We start from the raw sequence: 14,770 nt of genomic DNA, 5'->3' as shown, positions 1-14,770 counted from the left end.
ACTTCGCAGAAGGTTTGTAAGCCTAAGGACAGAACACAAACAGGCCTGGGCCGAGTTCGAATTGTTCTAAGCACTTAGGCTGAGGTGTGGGAGAGACTGTTACATACCTTTTCCCCAAATCAGCTTATAACACACCTCAAACTCCTCGTTCCCTAGCCAAGTACTACCATTCTGATATTTCAGAGGGGGAGAACAGTCTAACCATACAAAATAAAAAAAACGTAAAATGTGAAAGAACAGAAATCAACTCTATACCTTATGGAACACTCAGTTATTTTCGTTTATGACAGTATGAGCAGTACAAATTTGAATGCGACAAAATTTTTCAATAAACGCTGTTAAAATATATCTTATCCAAATTGAAATTTTTTAATTATAGGAAATTTACTTTTAGTTTATCTGTCTGCCATGATTTTCTCTTTGACAATACAGATTTGGGCTAATAATACTAAATTCTAGAAGATGATAATTGTTAATTGTTACATCCTTGCCTCCAACTAAGGGCTTTTGCATTAAGCATATATCTTCTATTTAAGAATTTTTTGGACTCAATGGTTTTCTCAAAAAAGTATGACTTCACTGGTAGTCTAGATTACTGCATTTTACTATCAAATTTCAAAAACAACTTCTCAATAACTTTTAATATTTCAAGCTAGGGGAGACAATATTTAGTAAAGACAGCCAGAAGTACATATATTATCCAAGATACTAAAAAATCTATAACAAAATTAAACCACATAATCAAAAAGAAATTAGCCTTCAGTAAAATTATTTTTAGTAAATTACTTTTTGCTACCATAGGGCCATAAATCTACATTAAATGACATTATTTAAAAAAAATAGCTCTATGAAATTTATTGTATATTTAATATACAAATATGGTCAAGGATATTGTCCCTCATGATGCTCAATACTTCCTTCTCCAATGAACCTAAGAGGAAAAACTTCTATCAAGTCATAGTACTAGGTATAGTTGGACTTCTCCTGGTGTGTGTGTGTGTGTGTGTGTGTGTGTTTCCTCATGGACCCTGTGGATCTTACAATTGTTTGTGATATTTGTTCACATTGTATATTAGACTTATTAGAGCCTAGTATCTGATCCACCATTAAAAAATACATAGAATCAAAAGACAACTAGCTTCCTGGAATCCCAGGCTTCTTAAATATAAGCTATAAATCATTGAAAATACATAGGACATTAAATATATATTCTGCTGCTAACTTAGGTAAGTTTTATTTTATATCCTTGTTTTATTTTGATTAATTTATCTTATTTTTAATGCCTTCCTGCTGACTTTTTTCTATATATGTCACCTACCCCAAATCTTTTTCTAGAAATAAGTGTATTTATAAATATACATGAATATTTTATAAGATGTTTTACTAACTTCTTGTTTTGCTTTTTAATTACTTGTTTCCATTTTTATAACAATTGATTAGACTTAGATTGCTGTATCATTGCTTATCACAGTTCTGAAGTTTTTCTCAGTAAGCTAAGAATACATTTGACCTTTTGTTGCTTTTGTTGCGAGGACAAAATGGTATTCTCTAACTCCTTCCACACTTGTTCTTAATGTGTAAATGTGACTGTGGCTGGGCAGCTGAACTTCTTGGACAACATTCTTTTGGCATTTGTTCTTATGAAGCAGACCTAAGTAACTTCCTGCAACTGGGTGAATGCTCAGTCTGTCAGTCTGGTGGAGACAGCAGACCTCAGGGTTGCTTGGGCAGAGGAGAGGGTGGGCTGAGAAAACCGTTTCTCTAGTTCTGCAGTTGTAATGTTTCCAAAAGTTTATAATAAAGTAAAATGATCATCTAATTTAATCTAGGGAAATTACGTAGATTCCTATTGTTATTCTGCTTTCATTCTATGGAATTACTCCACTATGACCCTCTTCCATACCTATTAATTCTAGGAAATGACAGTAACTGAAGCACACTTGTGATTGCTGTTTCTATTCAACGCAGTCCCATATAAAATCTGATAGTCACTCTGCCTTACCAAAGTTTGCCACGAAATTCTAATTGAAAGTATATGTTAAACAAAGTATTGCGAAATATTTTATTGAAGTTGTAAAATATCTGGATGCTCAACTTTCATTTAAGAATCAATATAATGAAAATAATAGTGAATACATGTTACATTCTAGAGGTAGAGTTTACTTTTCCTAACAGGTATATCAGACTATAGTCTATTTTAGAGCATGGCAGTTAAAAAAATAAATTAAATATAATTCATTTGTAATATCTGCTCTTCAGATATTCTAAGCCCACTGATATGCTTCAGAATTAATATCTTTGTATTTCTCGTGAGGGTATTTTTAACAATGTTTCTCCCCAGTCCAAAAACTTGGCTGTAAAATTAAAATCGCATTAAGGTTGCTTATGACCATTGGTGGATATTTTTGTTTTCTCAGTCATTATATACACTTCATGTTCCTCAGAAATATTTCTATTCTTGGACCTAACTACATAAACAGGCCCATTATAGTTAAAATGAAGAAACTGTGAATTACTGTTTGCTCTTACCTCACATCTAAGAGTGAAAGAGGATATCCCTTATGTGATGGACATGTATCAAGGTTCTAAGACCTTGACAGAAATCGAAATGAGGAAACAAGGCCAGTTGGCTCTTGCTTCCCCGTTATTTCATTGCGCTCTATCGGAATTGAATCCCAAAGGCGGAACTGGACAGCTTCTGCCACACTGAGTCACAGGGACGGAAGGCTCCAACAGGCCCAGGGTGTCAGGCCAAGGTCGCTACTTGGAAAACTGCAAGGGCCCTAGTACCATAGCCATTCCTTGCTTCACGATTCTCCCGGCCTTTCAGTCCGATCTCTCCAATGTATGCCAGTGTCCTTCGGCTTCCCTAAGCCCCTCCTGTCTTGAGAAAAACATCACACAATCTAATTCACTCAAAGGTGTTAGTGACCTAATATGTTACCTCACCTTGGGGACTTTGCCATCTCAAAAAAGGAGCCCAGGGAGGACAATGCCAGGCCCCAACTTAATGAGTTAACAGTGACAGATTTAAGGCATGACTATGGGAAGTATAAGGTGGTTTTTGGAGGGAGCCCCTTCAAACCGCTTCACTGCCTATTTTACTCATTTTTGGCATAAAAGTTTAGGCTCACAGTTGGCCACACACGGTTTCCAGTATTAGAAGGAAACTCATTCTCATCACTTAGGAAAATGCTTTTAGGTTCCAGATATTGCCAAATCTTAGAGTCATGAGCAGTCATAGAGAAAATTTTTTCATCTATAAAACCGACTAGTCAGACCAGATAATTTCTAAAATCCTTTTAAGTTTACACATTTTTCAACTCTTTCCCATTATCTATCCACTTACTTCATTTTACAGATTAGGAACTGATGCCCCCAAATCTCCCTAAATCCAGTCATTTTCTCTCAACCTTATATTATCCTTTCCACATCCCCACAGTGGGTAACGGTGCGAGTTCTCATAAGTTAATTCATGTAGTTACATTAGGTATACTGTGGGTTGATGCGAAACTTCCTGAACTTAATCACATGACTGTCTAATTTATTCCCTGCGCTGTTTGTCCATAGACTGGTATTTCTGAAATATAAGTCTGGTCATGTATTTTCCCTGCTTAACATTCGTTAGTTTTCTGATCGTATTTAGAATAAAACCCAAACTCCTTAGCAAGGCACACCAAGTTACTGTGGTCGGGACTCGGTATCATTTCTGGCTGCTCCCCCACCCATTCCACCTCCAGCCATGCAAAACACCTTACAGGTCTCTGAAAAGGCCATGTATACTCATGTCTCCACGCCCTCGCCCATGCCACTCCCAATGTCTTTCTTCCCTCCTACCCTTTCTACTTCTCAGCTGGTTAACCACTATTCATCTTTCAGGACTAAAGCTGAAGTAATAAGTAGTTTTCCTGAAGTACAAGGAGGATAGATGACATTAAGTATGGAAATAAGTAACCAGAGACATCTTAGACATCAGTAAAGTAAGTTGGAAGGGACAGAAAGACTTTGGGAGCATCAAACAATCATGAAATTCTCTGGGAACTCCATATTCATGAAGCACTCATATTCACGAGATCTTAAATAGGCTCTGTGTTGGTGACATCCAAGCTGGCCCATCTGTCCTCTGGTCAGGACAGAAAGACCGAATACATAGCTGCTCAGTGGGATAAGTGTCAAGCCCAGCTGTGGACAAGAGTAGTTAGTTGCCCAGTGCCTAAGAGAGCAACTGCTTTTTAGCTCCAGTCACCCTCCATCATCACTCGCTCTTAACCACACTATCAGCAAGGAAGGCTAATGGAGAAGGAGAGAGGAAGGGAGGGAGAGAGGAAGAGGGAGGGAAATGGAGAGAGAGAGAGGGAGGAAGAACAAGGAAAAGAGAAAGAAAGAGATAAAGAGGGAGGGAAGGAGGGAAGGAGGAAAGAAGGAAAGGAGGGAGGGACAGAACATTGGGTACCTGTGTATCACAGAATCTGGGTAGCACAGTCCTTCCTGCCTGTTTGCAACCAATCTTAATATATTAACCTAACTTACTGCACATATTTCTCTTTTTTACTGCATGTTTCAAATTGACCCAATAAACCATATGGCATGTGCATCTTAATTTGGCCTGCAGGGCTTTCCGTGTTTCTCTCTGAGACAGGCTTCCTGGAAGTGTTTTGGCGCCTACCATGGCAGAGAGGAAATGTCCCAATATGCAAAGCTACCCTGTCACCTGGACCAGGTCCCGTGCCCTTCCTTGGCACTCCTTGACAACATCTATCACAGCATTTGGCTCTCCATATTACAAAACTGTTTTCATGTTTTATTTCTCATTACACTGTGACATCCTTGATATCAGAGACTAAATCTTCTTACTCAAAGCACCTAATTAAAGACTTTGGAGCATTTTTGTTAACTTACAAAAGAATCAATAAATTAGTTATTGGCAATTAATTGGTGCTAACCAAAACCAGAATTCAGGTCTCTTGCATGCACCATTAGGCAGAACCAGAGCAGAACCTTACAATCTCTCAAGGTCTTTAGTAGGGGTGAGTGGGAAAAAGACTCATCACTTACAGCTATGTCTTTCCCTGAGGAATCTGAGGTGGAGAGGGCAGAGGCATTGAACCTGACTAACCATGGGGGAAAAAAACCCAGCTTGACCTCCATTTTGAAGGTCAAATGGAAAATAATGAACGAGCCAGGAGTCTTAGCAACCACATAAGATTTCGGAAATCCTATCACGGTCCACTGCAGTTTTCAAAGAGTAATAGTGTCAGTATTTCCCTAGATGTCTTCCCCGTTACCATCTTGAGATCCAGGAATGACAACATATTACCATCTTTGCTCTAATTCTGGATAGAGTATGCCTATTAGATGCACATCAACTTTAATTAAGTTTCATAGCCTTCCACCCTGTTCCTTACTTTTTTTTATGGCTTTGCTGATAGCAACAGGAATTTTTAAAACTAAATGCCTTAACCAGGGACAGGCGGCTACTTGCAACAATCTCTTTGAGCAGAAACTGAGGCAAATACTCCTGGTGCTTTTCTATTTTCCAATAAGTGCATCAATTTTTTTCCCTCTCTTGTCATTTAAGCCCTTTCCCTCCCTACAAATCAAGCCTTATTCTTTTTCTCTACCGATTCTCCTGTTTGCTTACTTGCTCCAACTCCCTCTTTCGCCCTCTCTCCACATTCTGCTCTGTCTCTTGTCATCTCCTCCTCATTTTTACTGTCCTCTCTCTCATCTTTTTATCTTCTTTCTCCACATCTTTTGGTCCACTGCTCAGTCCCTCCAGCAGGCTCTCAGAGAATGTTATTACGAATATATCTGCAAGAAGACACAAATGTAAAGCAAAAGCATTGAATTCCGACAGAAACAGAAATTGCCCAGCCTGGCCGTCATGGAGCTCCATCAGAACTATAAAATTCTTCCAGAAAAAATATCAAGACGTAATTCATTTTAATTTACTTTAATTTACAAAGCAATCAGATATCCTGAAACCTTTTTGAGAGAAAGTAGTAAGAAAGAGGAAGGTGATTTTAAATTAAATCGAAAATTGTGTATAACTCTGGAGAAGTCAGTATACTTAAAATATCCTATTTTTCTATATCTTGGAAAATAATTTTCAATCTTCACCTACCGTATTAGAATTGACATCTCTTAAAAGATAATCTCCATGTAATTTTTTAATGCAAAGATATCCCAAATGCCCAAACTAAAAATTCAAACTTTCAAAGGCATTTTGTAATTGTCATATATTTTTTTTTAAAAAAACTCTTTTTATTGCAAAACACGGCTCTAAAATTAAGAAAATAAAATCCCTAGTCAGTGAGAATTTTGTACTAAATTCTGCTGATGTAAAATGAACATTTTCCCTTTGTACAAAATGCTGTTTTGTAAAAAAAGTCTGCATGTAAAAAAATTTTCCCTTAAAATGGTAATATTTTATAGTATATGCTTATAAATATATGCTTTTATGTTCTACAATAAAAAGATATTAATTTTTCCAAAAAATCTAAAGCTTGAATGCCAACTCATGTTTGTTTTTAAAAATTAATAAAAGTGACATAAATCAACTAGACATCTCCAAAATGATATTTATTGACTCTGTAGTGTTTTTGCTATTTTGTGAGCTTTCCTCTTCCATAAGCTTCTTTTTAAACAAAGTTCTCTGGGAAATTGTGTCCTCTTGTGGTCACTGGCAAAAACAACATGTTTTCTGCAGAATGAATCAATCTAAACAATAGATATAGGATTTAAGGCTTTAGGAAAAGCCATTTGAAAAAAAAGGAAATCCTTTGAAGTAAAGAGAGGTGAAAGTTGTGAGTAATTAGAAAGGAAACTTTAGCTGGAAAAAAATTAATGTAAGTAATTTGATTTATACTTAAAGTGTCGATTATCAGATGATTAAAAAGGAAGTAAAATGCTTACTATACAGGAAGATCGTAGCCATGATAAAAACCTCTATGAATAATTATAAATTTCTCATGTTATTTCTTCAATTATTGCAGCAATTCTTTGAAATAAATAAGAGTGTAACAAAGTCTTTGGCAGCAAAGATGGAAAACGGACTTGAGTCTGCACGTTCGATAAACTAATAAAGCAGGAAAAAGGCTCTTCAAAATTCCATACTTTTCCACACTCCGATTCTTCTTTCCCTGCAAGTTTGCCAAGTTATGTTCTTTATCTCATCCTCACTTCGAGTGCAGAATGCCAGATATTTGAAAAACATTTATTTGAAAATTTTATTTGCTCACTTGAGGTGTTCCTAGCAACTCAATTTCTTATGCTTTATACTTTTTCGTTTTATTTCTAGATTGAAAGCTTCGAATTTTCATTCCTTATAACTTTAATTTCCCACGCTGAAAGAAATTCGGAAAGAGAAAGGTTAAAAGTTAAATTCACGAATTAACCTATCATTAAAAGAGAATACCCAAGATTTAGCACAAGATGTTCAAACATCATCAAGGCTAACTGTGTCACTGAGAAGGAATCTGCTTTGACAGTTTACCAAAGTCACTTGCGCTGACACAAACTTTATATTCCACTTCGATAAAATTCTCTCATTTAAATCCCTGTAGGGTGTTCAAAACAAGATTTAACCTAAAGATGTACAATCTTGACCAAGATCCACTGCATTGCAGCCTTTTCCAATTTGCGCCCCCTTCTGTGTGAATGCTCCTGTGCTTCATTCATACAACTCAGAGAAATTATTTCACAGGACCCTAAGCCAACAAACAGGTGGTAGGTTATCCAAAGACAGAAAGAGTAGACACAGATTCAAGTACTCACCTTTTGTGCAAGCCCGAACTCCAAAATTTACCAGCTTGCGAACATTTCCATAAAGTGTGGGTGTTTCTTTTTCTTCTCTGAAAGTATCTGTAAATGACTTGCTAAGAGAATGCCAGTGCATATTCAAACTGTAAAGATACAGATATGTACATACTTATTGTAGATACTCAGTATGAGATTCCTAACTCTGTTACTTGTATTTTTTTTTTCAATTTTTAACACAGCACACATTCCTCAGGAAGGACTGCAAACATGCCAAGTTTGCAGTTGGAAAACAAAGCTCATTTTAAACCATCTAGTAAAAAAGGAAAAACTTTTTCATTTTCAGTTAAATTTTTTTCAGGAAATCTATTTTATAAGTAGATGAAATGATTTAATTCCAATTAATCCAGTATTCCCAAAGAAGGAAGTCCTCCACTGATGTCTTTCAAGTCAGGCTGAGTTCAGCCCCAAAGGGAAATTTTCTAAGACTGTTTTTAAGAGCCCACAATTAGGCTTTTAGAACTAAGCTTTCGTATGTTAAACTGAATATTTTGGAAGTTATCATTATTGTTGTATATACAACATGGCTATTCGGCACATAGAAAAGGACCCTGCCTCATTCCTGCCCTAGTAAGAGTGGGTGAGAAAACTGTTCCATAAAATGTTAGGTAGGATACGACGATAGATGAGCAGAGTGGGACAACCCAGACAGGAAACGCTGTAGTTTGCAAAGTAGGGATATATCAAACCCCAGACATTTTGAGAGATAATTCATTTGTCAAGCTACAACCTTCTGCTCAAAAAGCAACATTTGAACACTCAGAAAGCCTCTCAACCTCAGCCTCCACTCCTTCCAAGAGGTAAGGGAAAGTTCTTCTCATATCTAAAGTCATTCATTGTGACTTTGTCAGAAAGATTCTGTGCTAAGATTGCTCTGGTTATGTCATTCATTTTAAACCCTCTTCTAGAAAGTCTGTCACTTACAGCGACACCTCAGTCCTGGAGAGCCCTGTACTGAATGGCCAGAAATTCTTCATCCCCTAGAAGTTTAGTGCGGGAGAAGGGCTGGGCTCACTTGTTTAAGTACTAGTCGTGGAGATTGATGACTTAGCAAGTCGAGCTGGCTAGTGATCCCTGGCTGCTGCGCTGTCAGGGACTCGGTTTCTCCTCCAGTTTCTCCGCCCCCATTTCCATCCCCCTCCCCCAACCCCTATTCCCCTTGGTCAGGTAAGGTTTCCTTTACACTTTGCCCACACTTTCCTGTCTTGCTTACCCATGGCCACAAAGGAAAGAGTCCAATTATTCGATCTCCTTATTTTTGAGAATTCGGCTAAAGAGAAAACAAAAACAAAAAAAATTAAGATTGAAGATTGATGTTTAAAAATAAAAACGAGATAAGTAAAGGTGGAACATTTGCAAGAATTCTGCAGCCATGTTCAAGTAAGAATTGCGGAATACTCTGCAATTCAGATTTCCAAGAGAGAATACTAGGTAGAGAGCGAGGCAGAATTTCTGCCTTATTCTCTAACTGCTTCCAAGAGATAAAGTCCTACAAGCAGAAGATGCAAACACAAGGGTGACTAATCAGAGTGCTTTGTTTTAAAGAGATCTGCCTGCATACTATTAAGTGGAGGTCAAGTACAATTTGATTTTCAGACAGGCTTAAATTTTAACATATGGCAGCGACTCACGAAGCAGACCAGTTGGCACGCTGTGGTCATTGTTTCTGAATATTCGTAAAAATCGCGGTAGACAAATCCTGCAAGCGGCCCTTCGCCCCCCCACGGGAGAGATGCCTCTTACCCTCACGTTCCCCAGAAGGTTGAGCCCTTCAGCCGGCCCTAACCTCTCCAGACCCCGGAGTTTCCCGGACCCAAGCTGTGAGAGCCTCAGCGGGGCACAACCACGTGGCTTGCCCGCGCGTCGCCCAGGGCTCCCGCCTCCTCCTCCAGACGCCCTCGGCCACGACCCCTCTGTCTGGCCAAGAAAGGGGTGCTTCGCTGCGTTTTGCAAGACCGGACTGAGGAGAGGGGTGAAGTGACTTCGGCCAGCGCAGAGGACCCGAACACAGGGCACACAACTCCCGCGTCCCTCCAATCTGACACCCCCACCTCAACCGACTACGGCTTTTAACCTCTAGTTTGCTTTGCAACGTAAGGCATGAACATGAAACGGTTATTCTATCCTAAATCGTTCCAAAAAGAGAGAGAGAGAGAAAAAAAAAATTCTAGCATTGCAAAGATGGGCTTCTCTTCCACGGCGGCTTCCCTTCCCTTCTCCCCAGCTCACCAACTTTTGTTGCTTCCCATCTGCCAGACCTGCATTAACACCCTTTTTGAGGGGGTTCTTCGTTGTTAACTTATTGGATAGTAATGCTTAAAATGTAAAAGTGTTCAAGTAATTGGAATGCCTTCGGGGCGCACGAAGCATAATTGCCCACTCCATCTCCTAGGATGGGATGGGGGAGGGGGCTCTCACAGCTGGCAGCGATGTCGAACCCCCATATCACTCCCTTACGAGCCGACCCTTTAGAGGTCACAACGCAGGGCCTCCTTTCGGAGTGGGGTGGGAACGAAATGGCCACAGGGTCTTCAACCTCTGGCTGGCAGCTCAGGCGATCAGGGCCTTGGCGAGGACTCTACGCTATCCCCCTCCGGCCCTCTTGCCTCCTCCAAGGACAGGACTGACTGCCTTCCGCGGGGGAATGAACTTCTGCCTCTTTCTAGCACCTTCAGAGGTGTAGTCTATCTGGGTGTTGGAAAGCTTTAGTTTGGGTCACGGTAGAGGGAAGAAGGCGGCCAGATGCTTCTCGGGGAGGGGTGAGAGAGCAGGCCGGGGAGCAAATCTGCAGTCCCCGCGGCGCGGCCACGTCTTCGGAAACGCCCACGACCTCAGAGCCAGCCGCGGCGGTTTGGCCCTTGGGACTTCAGGAGCCAATCTACCTGACCATTGGGTGGGCTCCGCGGTTGCCAGTTTTCTTGCCTTTTCCCCCGCCCCAGCAATCCCCAACCGGGCCCCAGGGACCTAGAGGGTACTGGGGCGAAATGAGACATCACCCACTGCGTAGAAGCTGCTGCCGTCGCTGCTGTCACGGCCACTCCGGGAGGGACATGCACCGCGGCCACGACGGTTCGCTCCGACCGCTCCCCCGGGCTGCGCTCGGGTGCGGGGGCGCGGCCCGCGCGCGCTCCGGCGCGAAAGGAAATCGCCCCGCGCCCGCGGGCGGAGGGCGGCGGGGAGGGAAGGGGGAGGGCAGCAAAGAGGCGGGCAGAGGGGCCGGCCTCCGGGGCCAGGTCGGTTTTGAATGGTTTGGGAGGACGAATTGTTAGACCCCGAGGAAGGGGGGTGGGGACGGAGAAGGGGGGCTGGAAAGCGGAAACTTTCCTATAAAACTTCGAAAAGTCCCTCCTCCCCACGTCAGGCCAATGACACTGCTGCCCCCAAACTTTCCGCCTGCACGGAGGTATAAGAGCCTCCAAGTCTGCAGCTTTCGTCCAACTCCCAGGCACCTCGCGGGCTCGCCGGCACCGGCAGCGTTTCCAGGAGGCCGAGCGGGCCGTGCGTGCGGCCGTTGGGCGACTTCTTTTTGGACCTCGGGGCCATCCACACCGTCCCCTCCCCCTCCCGCCTCCCTCCCCGCCTCCCCCGCGCGCCCTCCCCGCGGAGATCCTCCCCGTCCCTCCTCCCGCTCGCTCCTCGGCGGGCCGCACCGCCCGGGCCGGCGCCGCGCGCGGGGGGAAGCTGGCGGGCTGAGGCGCCCCGCTCTCCTCCTCTTCCCCGGGCCGCCCCTCTGCCCCGGGCCTGCGAGGCCGCACGTTGCCGCCCGAGAGATGATGCAGGACGTGTCCAGCTCTCCAGTCTCGCCGGCCGACGACAGCCTGAGCAACAGCGAGGAGGAGCCGGACCGGCAGCAGCCCCCGAGCGGCAAGCGCGGGGGGCGCAAGCGGCGTAGCAGCCGGCGCAGCGCAGGCGGCGGCTCGGGGCCCGGCGGGGCCGCGGGCGGGGGCGTCGGAGGCGGCGACGAGCCCGGCAGCCCGGCCCAGGGTAAGCGCGGCAAGAAGTCTGCGGGCTGCGGCGGCGGCGGCGCGGGCGGCGGCGGCAGCAGCAGCGGCGGCGGCAGTCCGCAGTCCTACGAGGAGCTGCAGACGCAGCGGGTCATGGCCAACGTGCGGGAGCGCCAGCGCACGCAGTCGCTGAACGAGGCGTTCGCCGCGCTGCGGAAGATCATCCCCACGCTGCCCTCGGACAAGCTGAGCAAGATCCAGACCCTCAAGCTGGCGGCCAGGTACATCGACTTCCTCTACCAGGTCCTCCAGAGTGACGAGCTGGACTCCAAGATGGCAAGCTGCAGCTATGTGGCCCACGAGCGGCTCAGCTACGCCTTCTCGGTCTGGAGGATGGAGGGGGCCTGGTCCATGTCCGCGTCCCACTAGCAGGCGGAGCTCCCCACCCCCTCGGCAGGGCCGGAGACCTAGGTAAGGACCGGCGCCTCTGCGCCCCTTCGCCGCTCAGGTGGCAAAGGACTGACGGCCAGGCCGCGGGTTCCTGCCCACCTCGCCTTCCTTCCCTCCCAGCTTTCCTCCCAACCTCATTCCGCCACCTCCTCCCCGGAGCGTCCCTGGAGGCAGTTCGGTCCGGCCAGGGAGAGAGGGCTGCGCCCTTGTGAGGGGTGTGCATGTGCGTGAGTGTGCGTGACAGGAGGGAAGACTGAGAGTCAAAGGTCACGGGTAAAGACAGTCTTGCCAGCTCCTCCCTTTCTTTTGGCTTTAAAGTTTTCATTCTCCTTAGAACCACCGTCTCCAAATTCCACCTCCTCCTACTTTCCGCCCACCCACTTCCTCTTGCCCTTGGGCTGAAATCCTTCCAGGTTGTTCAGCGTAATTTCTCGGTGGTAGTGATAAGAACAGTGCTCACTAGTCTTAGAAAACAGCCACTGAGACCTAAACAATAACCAACTTTACCCCTTTTGGGTTTTTGCAGATGTCATTGTTTCCAGAGAAGGAGAAAATGGACAGTCTAGAGACTCTGGAGCTGGATAACTAAAAATAAATATATATATACCAAAGATTTTCTTGGAAATTACAAGAGCAGAACCCAAATCCAAAGAAACAGGGCGTGGGGCGCACTTTTAAAAGAGAAAGCGAGACAGGCCCGTGGACAGTGATTCCCAGACGGGCAGCGGCACCATCCTCACACCTCCACATTCTGATAGAAGTCTGAACAGTTGTTTGTGTTCCCTTTTTTTTTTTTTGACGAAGAATGTTATTTTTATTATTATTTTTTCATGCATGCATTCTCAAGAGGTCGTGCCAATCAGCCACTGAAAGGAAAGGCATCATTATGGACTTTTCTCCATTTTAAAATGGTACAAATCAGAGGAATATTAAGAACACCTTTAGAAATAAAAATACTGGGATCAAACTGACTTGCAAAATCACAGTCAGTTAATTCCTTTTTTTTTTTTCGTTCTTCCTCTGAGGGAAAAAAAAACTTAAAATACAAAAAACAACATTCTATTTATTTATTGATGACCCACGGTAAAATGCAAATAGATCCGGTGTCTAAATGCATTCATATTTTTATGATTGTTTTGTAAATATCTTTGTATATTATTTTTCTGCAATAAATAAATATGATTGAAAATTTTAAGAACCTTAGAGTTTGGTCTATATTTTTAAAGCTCAGGATTAAGTTGGAGGTAAATACCTGCTTGTTTAACTCTGGAGGCACCCAGGAGGGAGGGGGTACTAATATAAACAAAGCAGTGAAAAACTCAAATAAACTAGCTACTGACAGGTACAGGCATGTTATTTAGAAAGACAGCTTTATTATTATTCCAGTTTGGTGTTCAGTGGGTTCAGAAGCATCTCTCCTTCATCTCTTATCAGGTCCTCAAACAACAAAACATCAATTTGTTATTCACCTCTCATATTTTGAGAAGGCAACTGTAAGACAGTTAAAATACAAAATAAATAGTATGAAGCCATTATTATTTTCTGTGTGTTTTTGTCATACCCTTCACTTCTTGTCAGGACTTTTAAATAGGTTCATTTCTGTTACTAAAATTATATACACACAAATGAATACAAATGCATAGAAAAATAATACAGTTTAATTGAGCAGGAAAGAGAATTCCATTTGTAAACTAATTTGCTTAACTCTTCTTTCATGAATGAAAATGACATTTAATGTTATGTTTGACGAAAAGAAAAGCCAAAGTTAAGAACATATTCCCATTTTGATGTTACTCATTTGGGAAACCTGCTGCCTTTTTATATATAATGAACATACAACTATGGAGTAAAATACAATTAACAAAGAATCTGAACTTTCAGTATCCTCCGTAACTATTCGAACAAGTACAATTTTAAATGTTATAACTATTCATTTCCTAGTCAGTTCATTAGCAAATATATTTTATCCAAAATTACAGGGATTTTTTCCCTGGCTAGTTATATATAATTTTATTTATATATATTACAAAATCTGATCAAGACATTTAAAACAACTGGGACAAATGGTGCTTGATTTTTTTTTTTTTCATTCTGGTTATTTTGGGACGGGAAAATACTGGCTTTTACAATTAACATCAGAAATAGTGAGTTTGTATCACTTAGTTCTCAACTTTTACATCCAATTCACTGCATTCAAGTGTAAATAGGAACACTTTCAAACTGGAAAATAATTTTGCTGCCTAATTCAGACAATAACTGTGGCAAATTATGAATGCAAACATATTGTTTGCTCAGCTCAGGTCGAGGTTATTATGTTGCCTGAAGGTTTTTGTTTCCCTCTCCACACATCGTGACAGAATGCTGACTTAGCAATATTGTAAATTTATTACTGTGATTATTTTAAACCACATTTATGATAAAAAGCCTGTAGCATTTACTTATGTTAAAAGATTAGTGAAGGCTTGGGGAATTAACTTTTGGATTTTGTTAGTCCTATACCAAATAACAAGGTGGGAAGTGATTATGTGTGGGTGTATTTGTGGAGTGTGTGTGTGTGT

General features: G+C 42.4%; 1 protein-coding gene and 1 long non-coding RNA gene across 7 annotated transcripts in view; one reads left to right on the top strand and one right to left on the bottom strand.

Annotated features, from left to right (window-relative positions):
- Positions 1-10,912, bottom strand: part of LOC107507991 — a 112,598-nt gene extending 101,686 nt beyond the window's left edge. For 2 of the 6 annotated variants that reach the window (XR_004953922.1, XR_004953918.1), the window contains exons 1-3: positions 10,819-10,912; positions 9,032-9,088; positions 5,642-7,904 (exon numbers count right to left, since the gene is read on the bottom strand). This is a non-coding gene — a long non-coding RNA (uncharacterized LOC107507991). Of the gene's footprint in view, positions 1-1,800; positions 2,885-5,641; positions 7,905-9,031; positions 9,089-10,818 lie in introns of those variants that run through there. The other 4 variants (XR_004953920.1, XR_004953919.1, XR_001596240.2 and 1 more) reach the window with 4 other exon arrangements.
- Positions 10,913-11,169: 257 nt separating this feature from the next.
- TWIST1 (twist family bHLH transcription factor 1) lies at positions 11,170-13,404 on the top strand. The gene is made up of 2 exons (XM_016139450.2): positions 11,170-12,233; positions 12,739-13,404. Exon 1 carries the CDS (start codon positions 11,184-11,186, stop codon positions 12,189-12,191), a length of 1,008 nt encoding a protein of 335 aa, XP_015994936.2. The 5' UTR covers positions 11,170-11,183; the 3' UTR covers positions 12,192-12,233; positions 12,739-13,404.
- The last annotated feature ends 1,366 nt before the right edge of the window (positions 13,405-14,770 follow it).

This window comes from Rousettus aegyptiacus, unplaced genomic scaffold (assembly GCF_014176215.1).
Source record: "Rousettus aegyptiacus isolate mRouAeg1 unplaced genomic scaffold, mRouAeg1.p scaffold_m13_p_13, whole genome shotgun sequence".
NCBI lineage: Eukaryota > Metazoa > Chordata > Mammalia > Chiroptera > Pteropodidae > Rousettus > Rousettus aegyptiacus.
The sequence above is the reverse complement of the archived record's forward strand: the minus strand, read 5'-3'. Positions and strand labels throughout refer to the sequence as shown.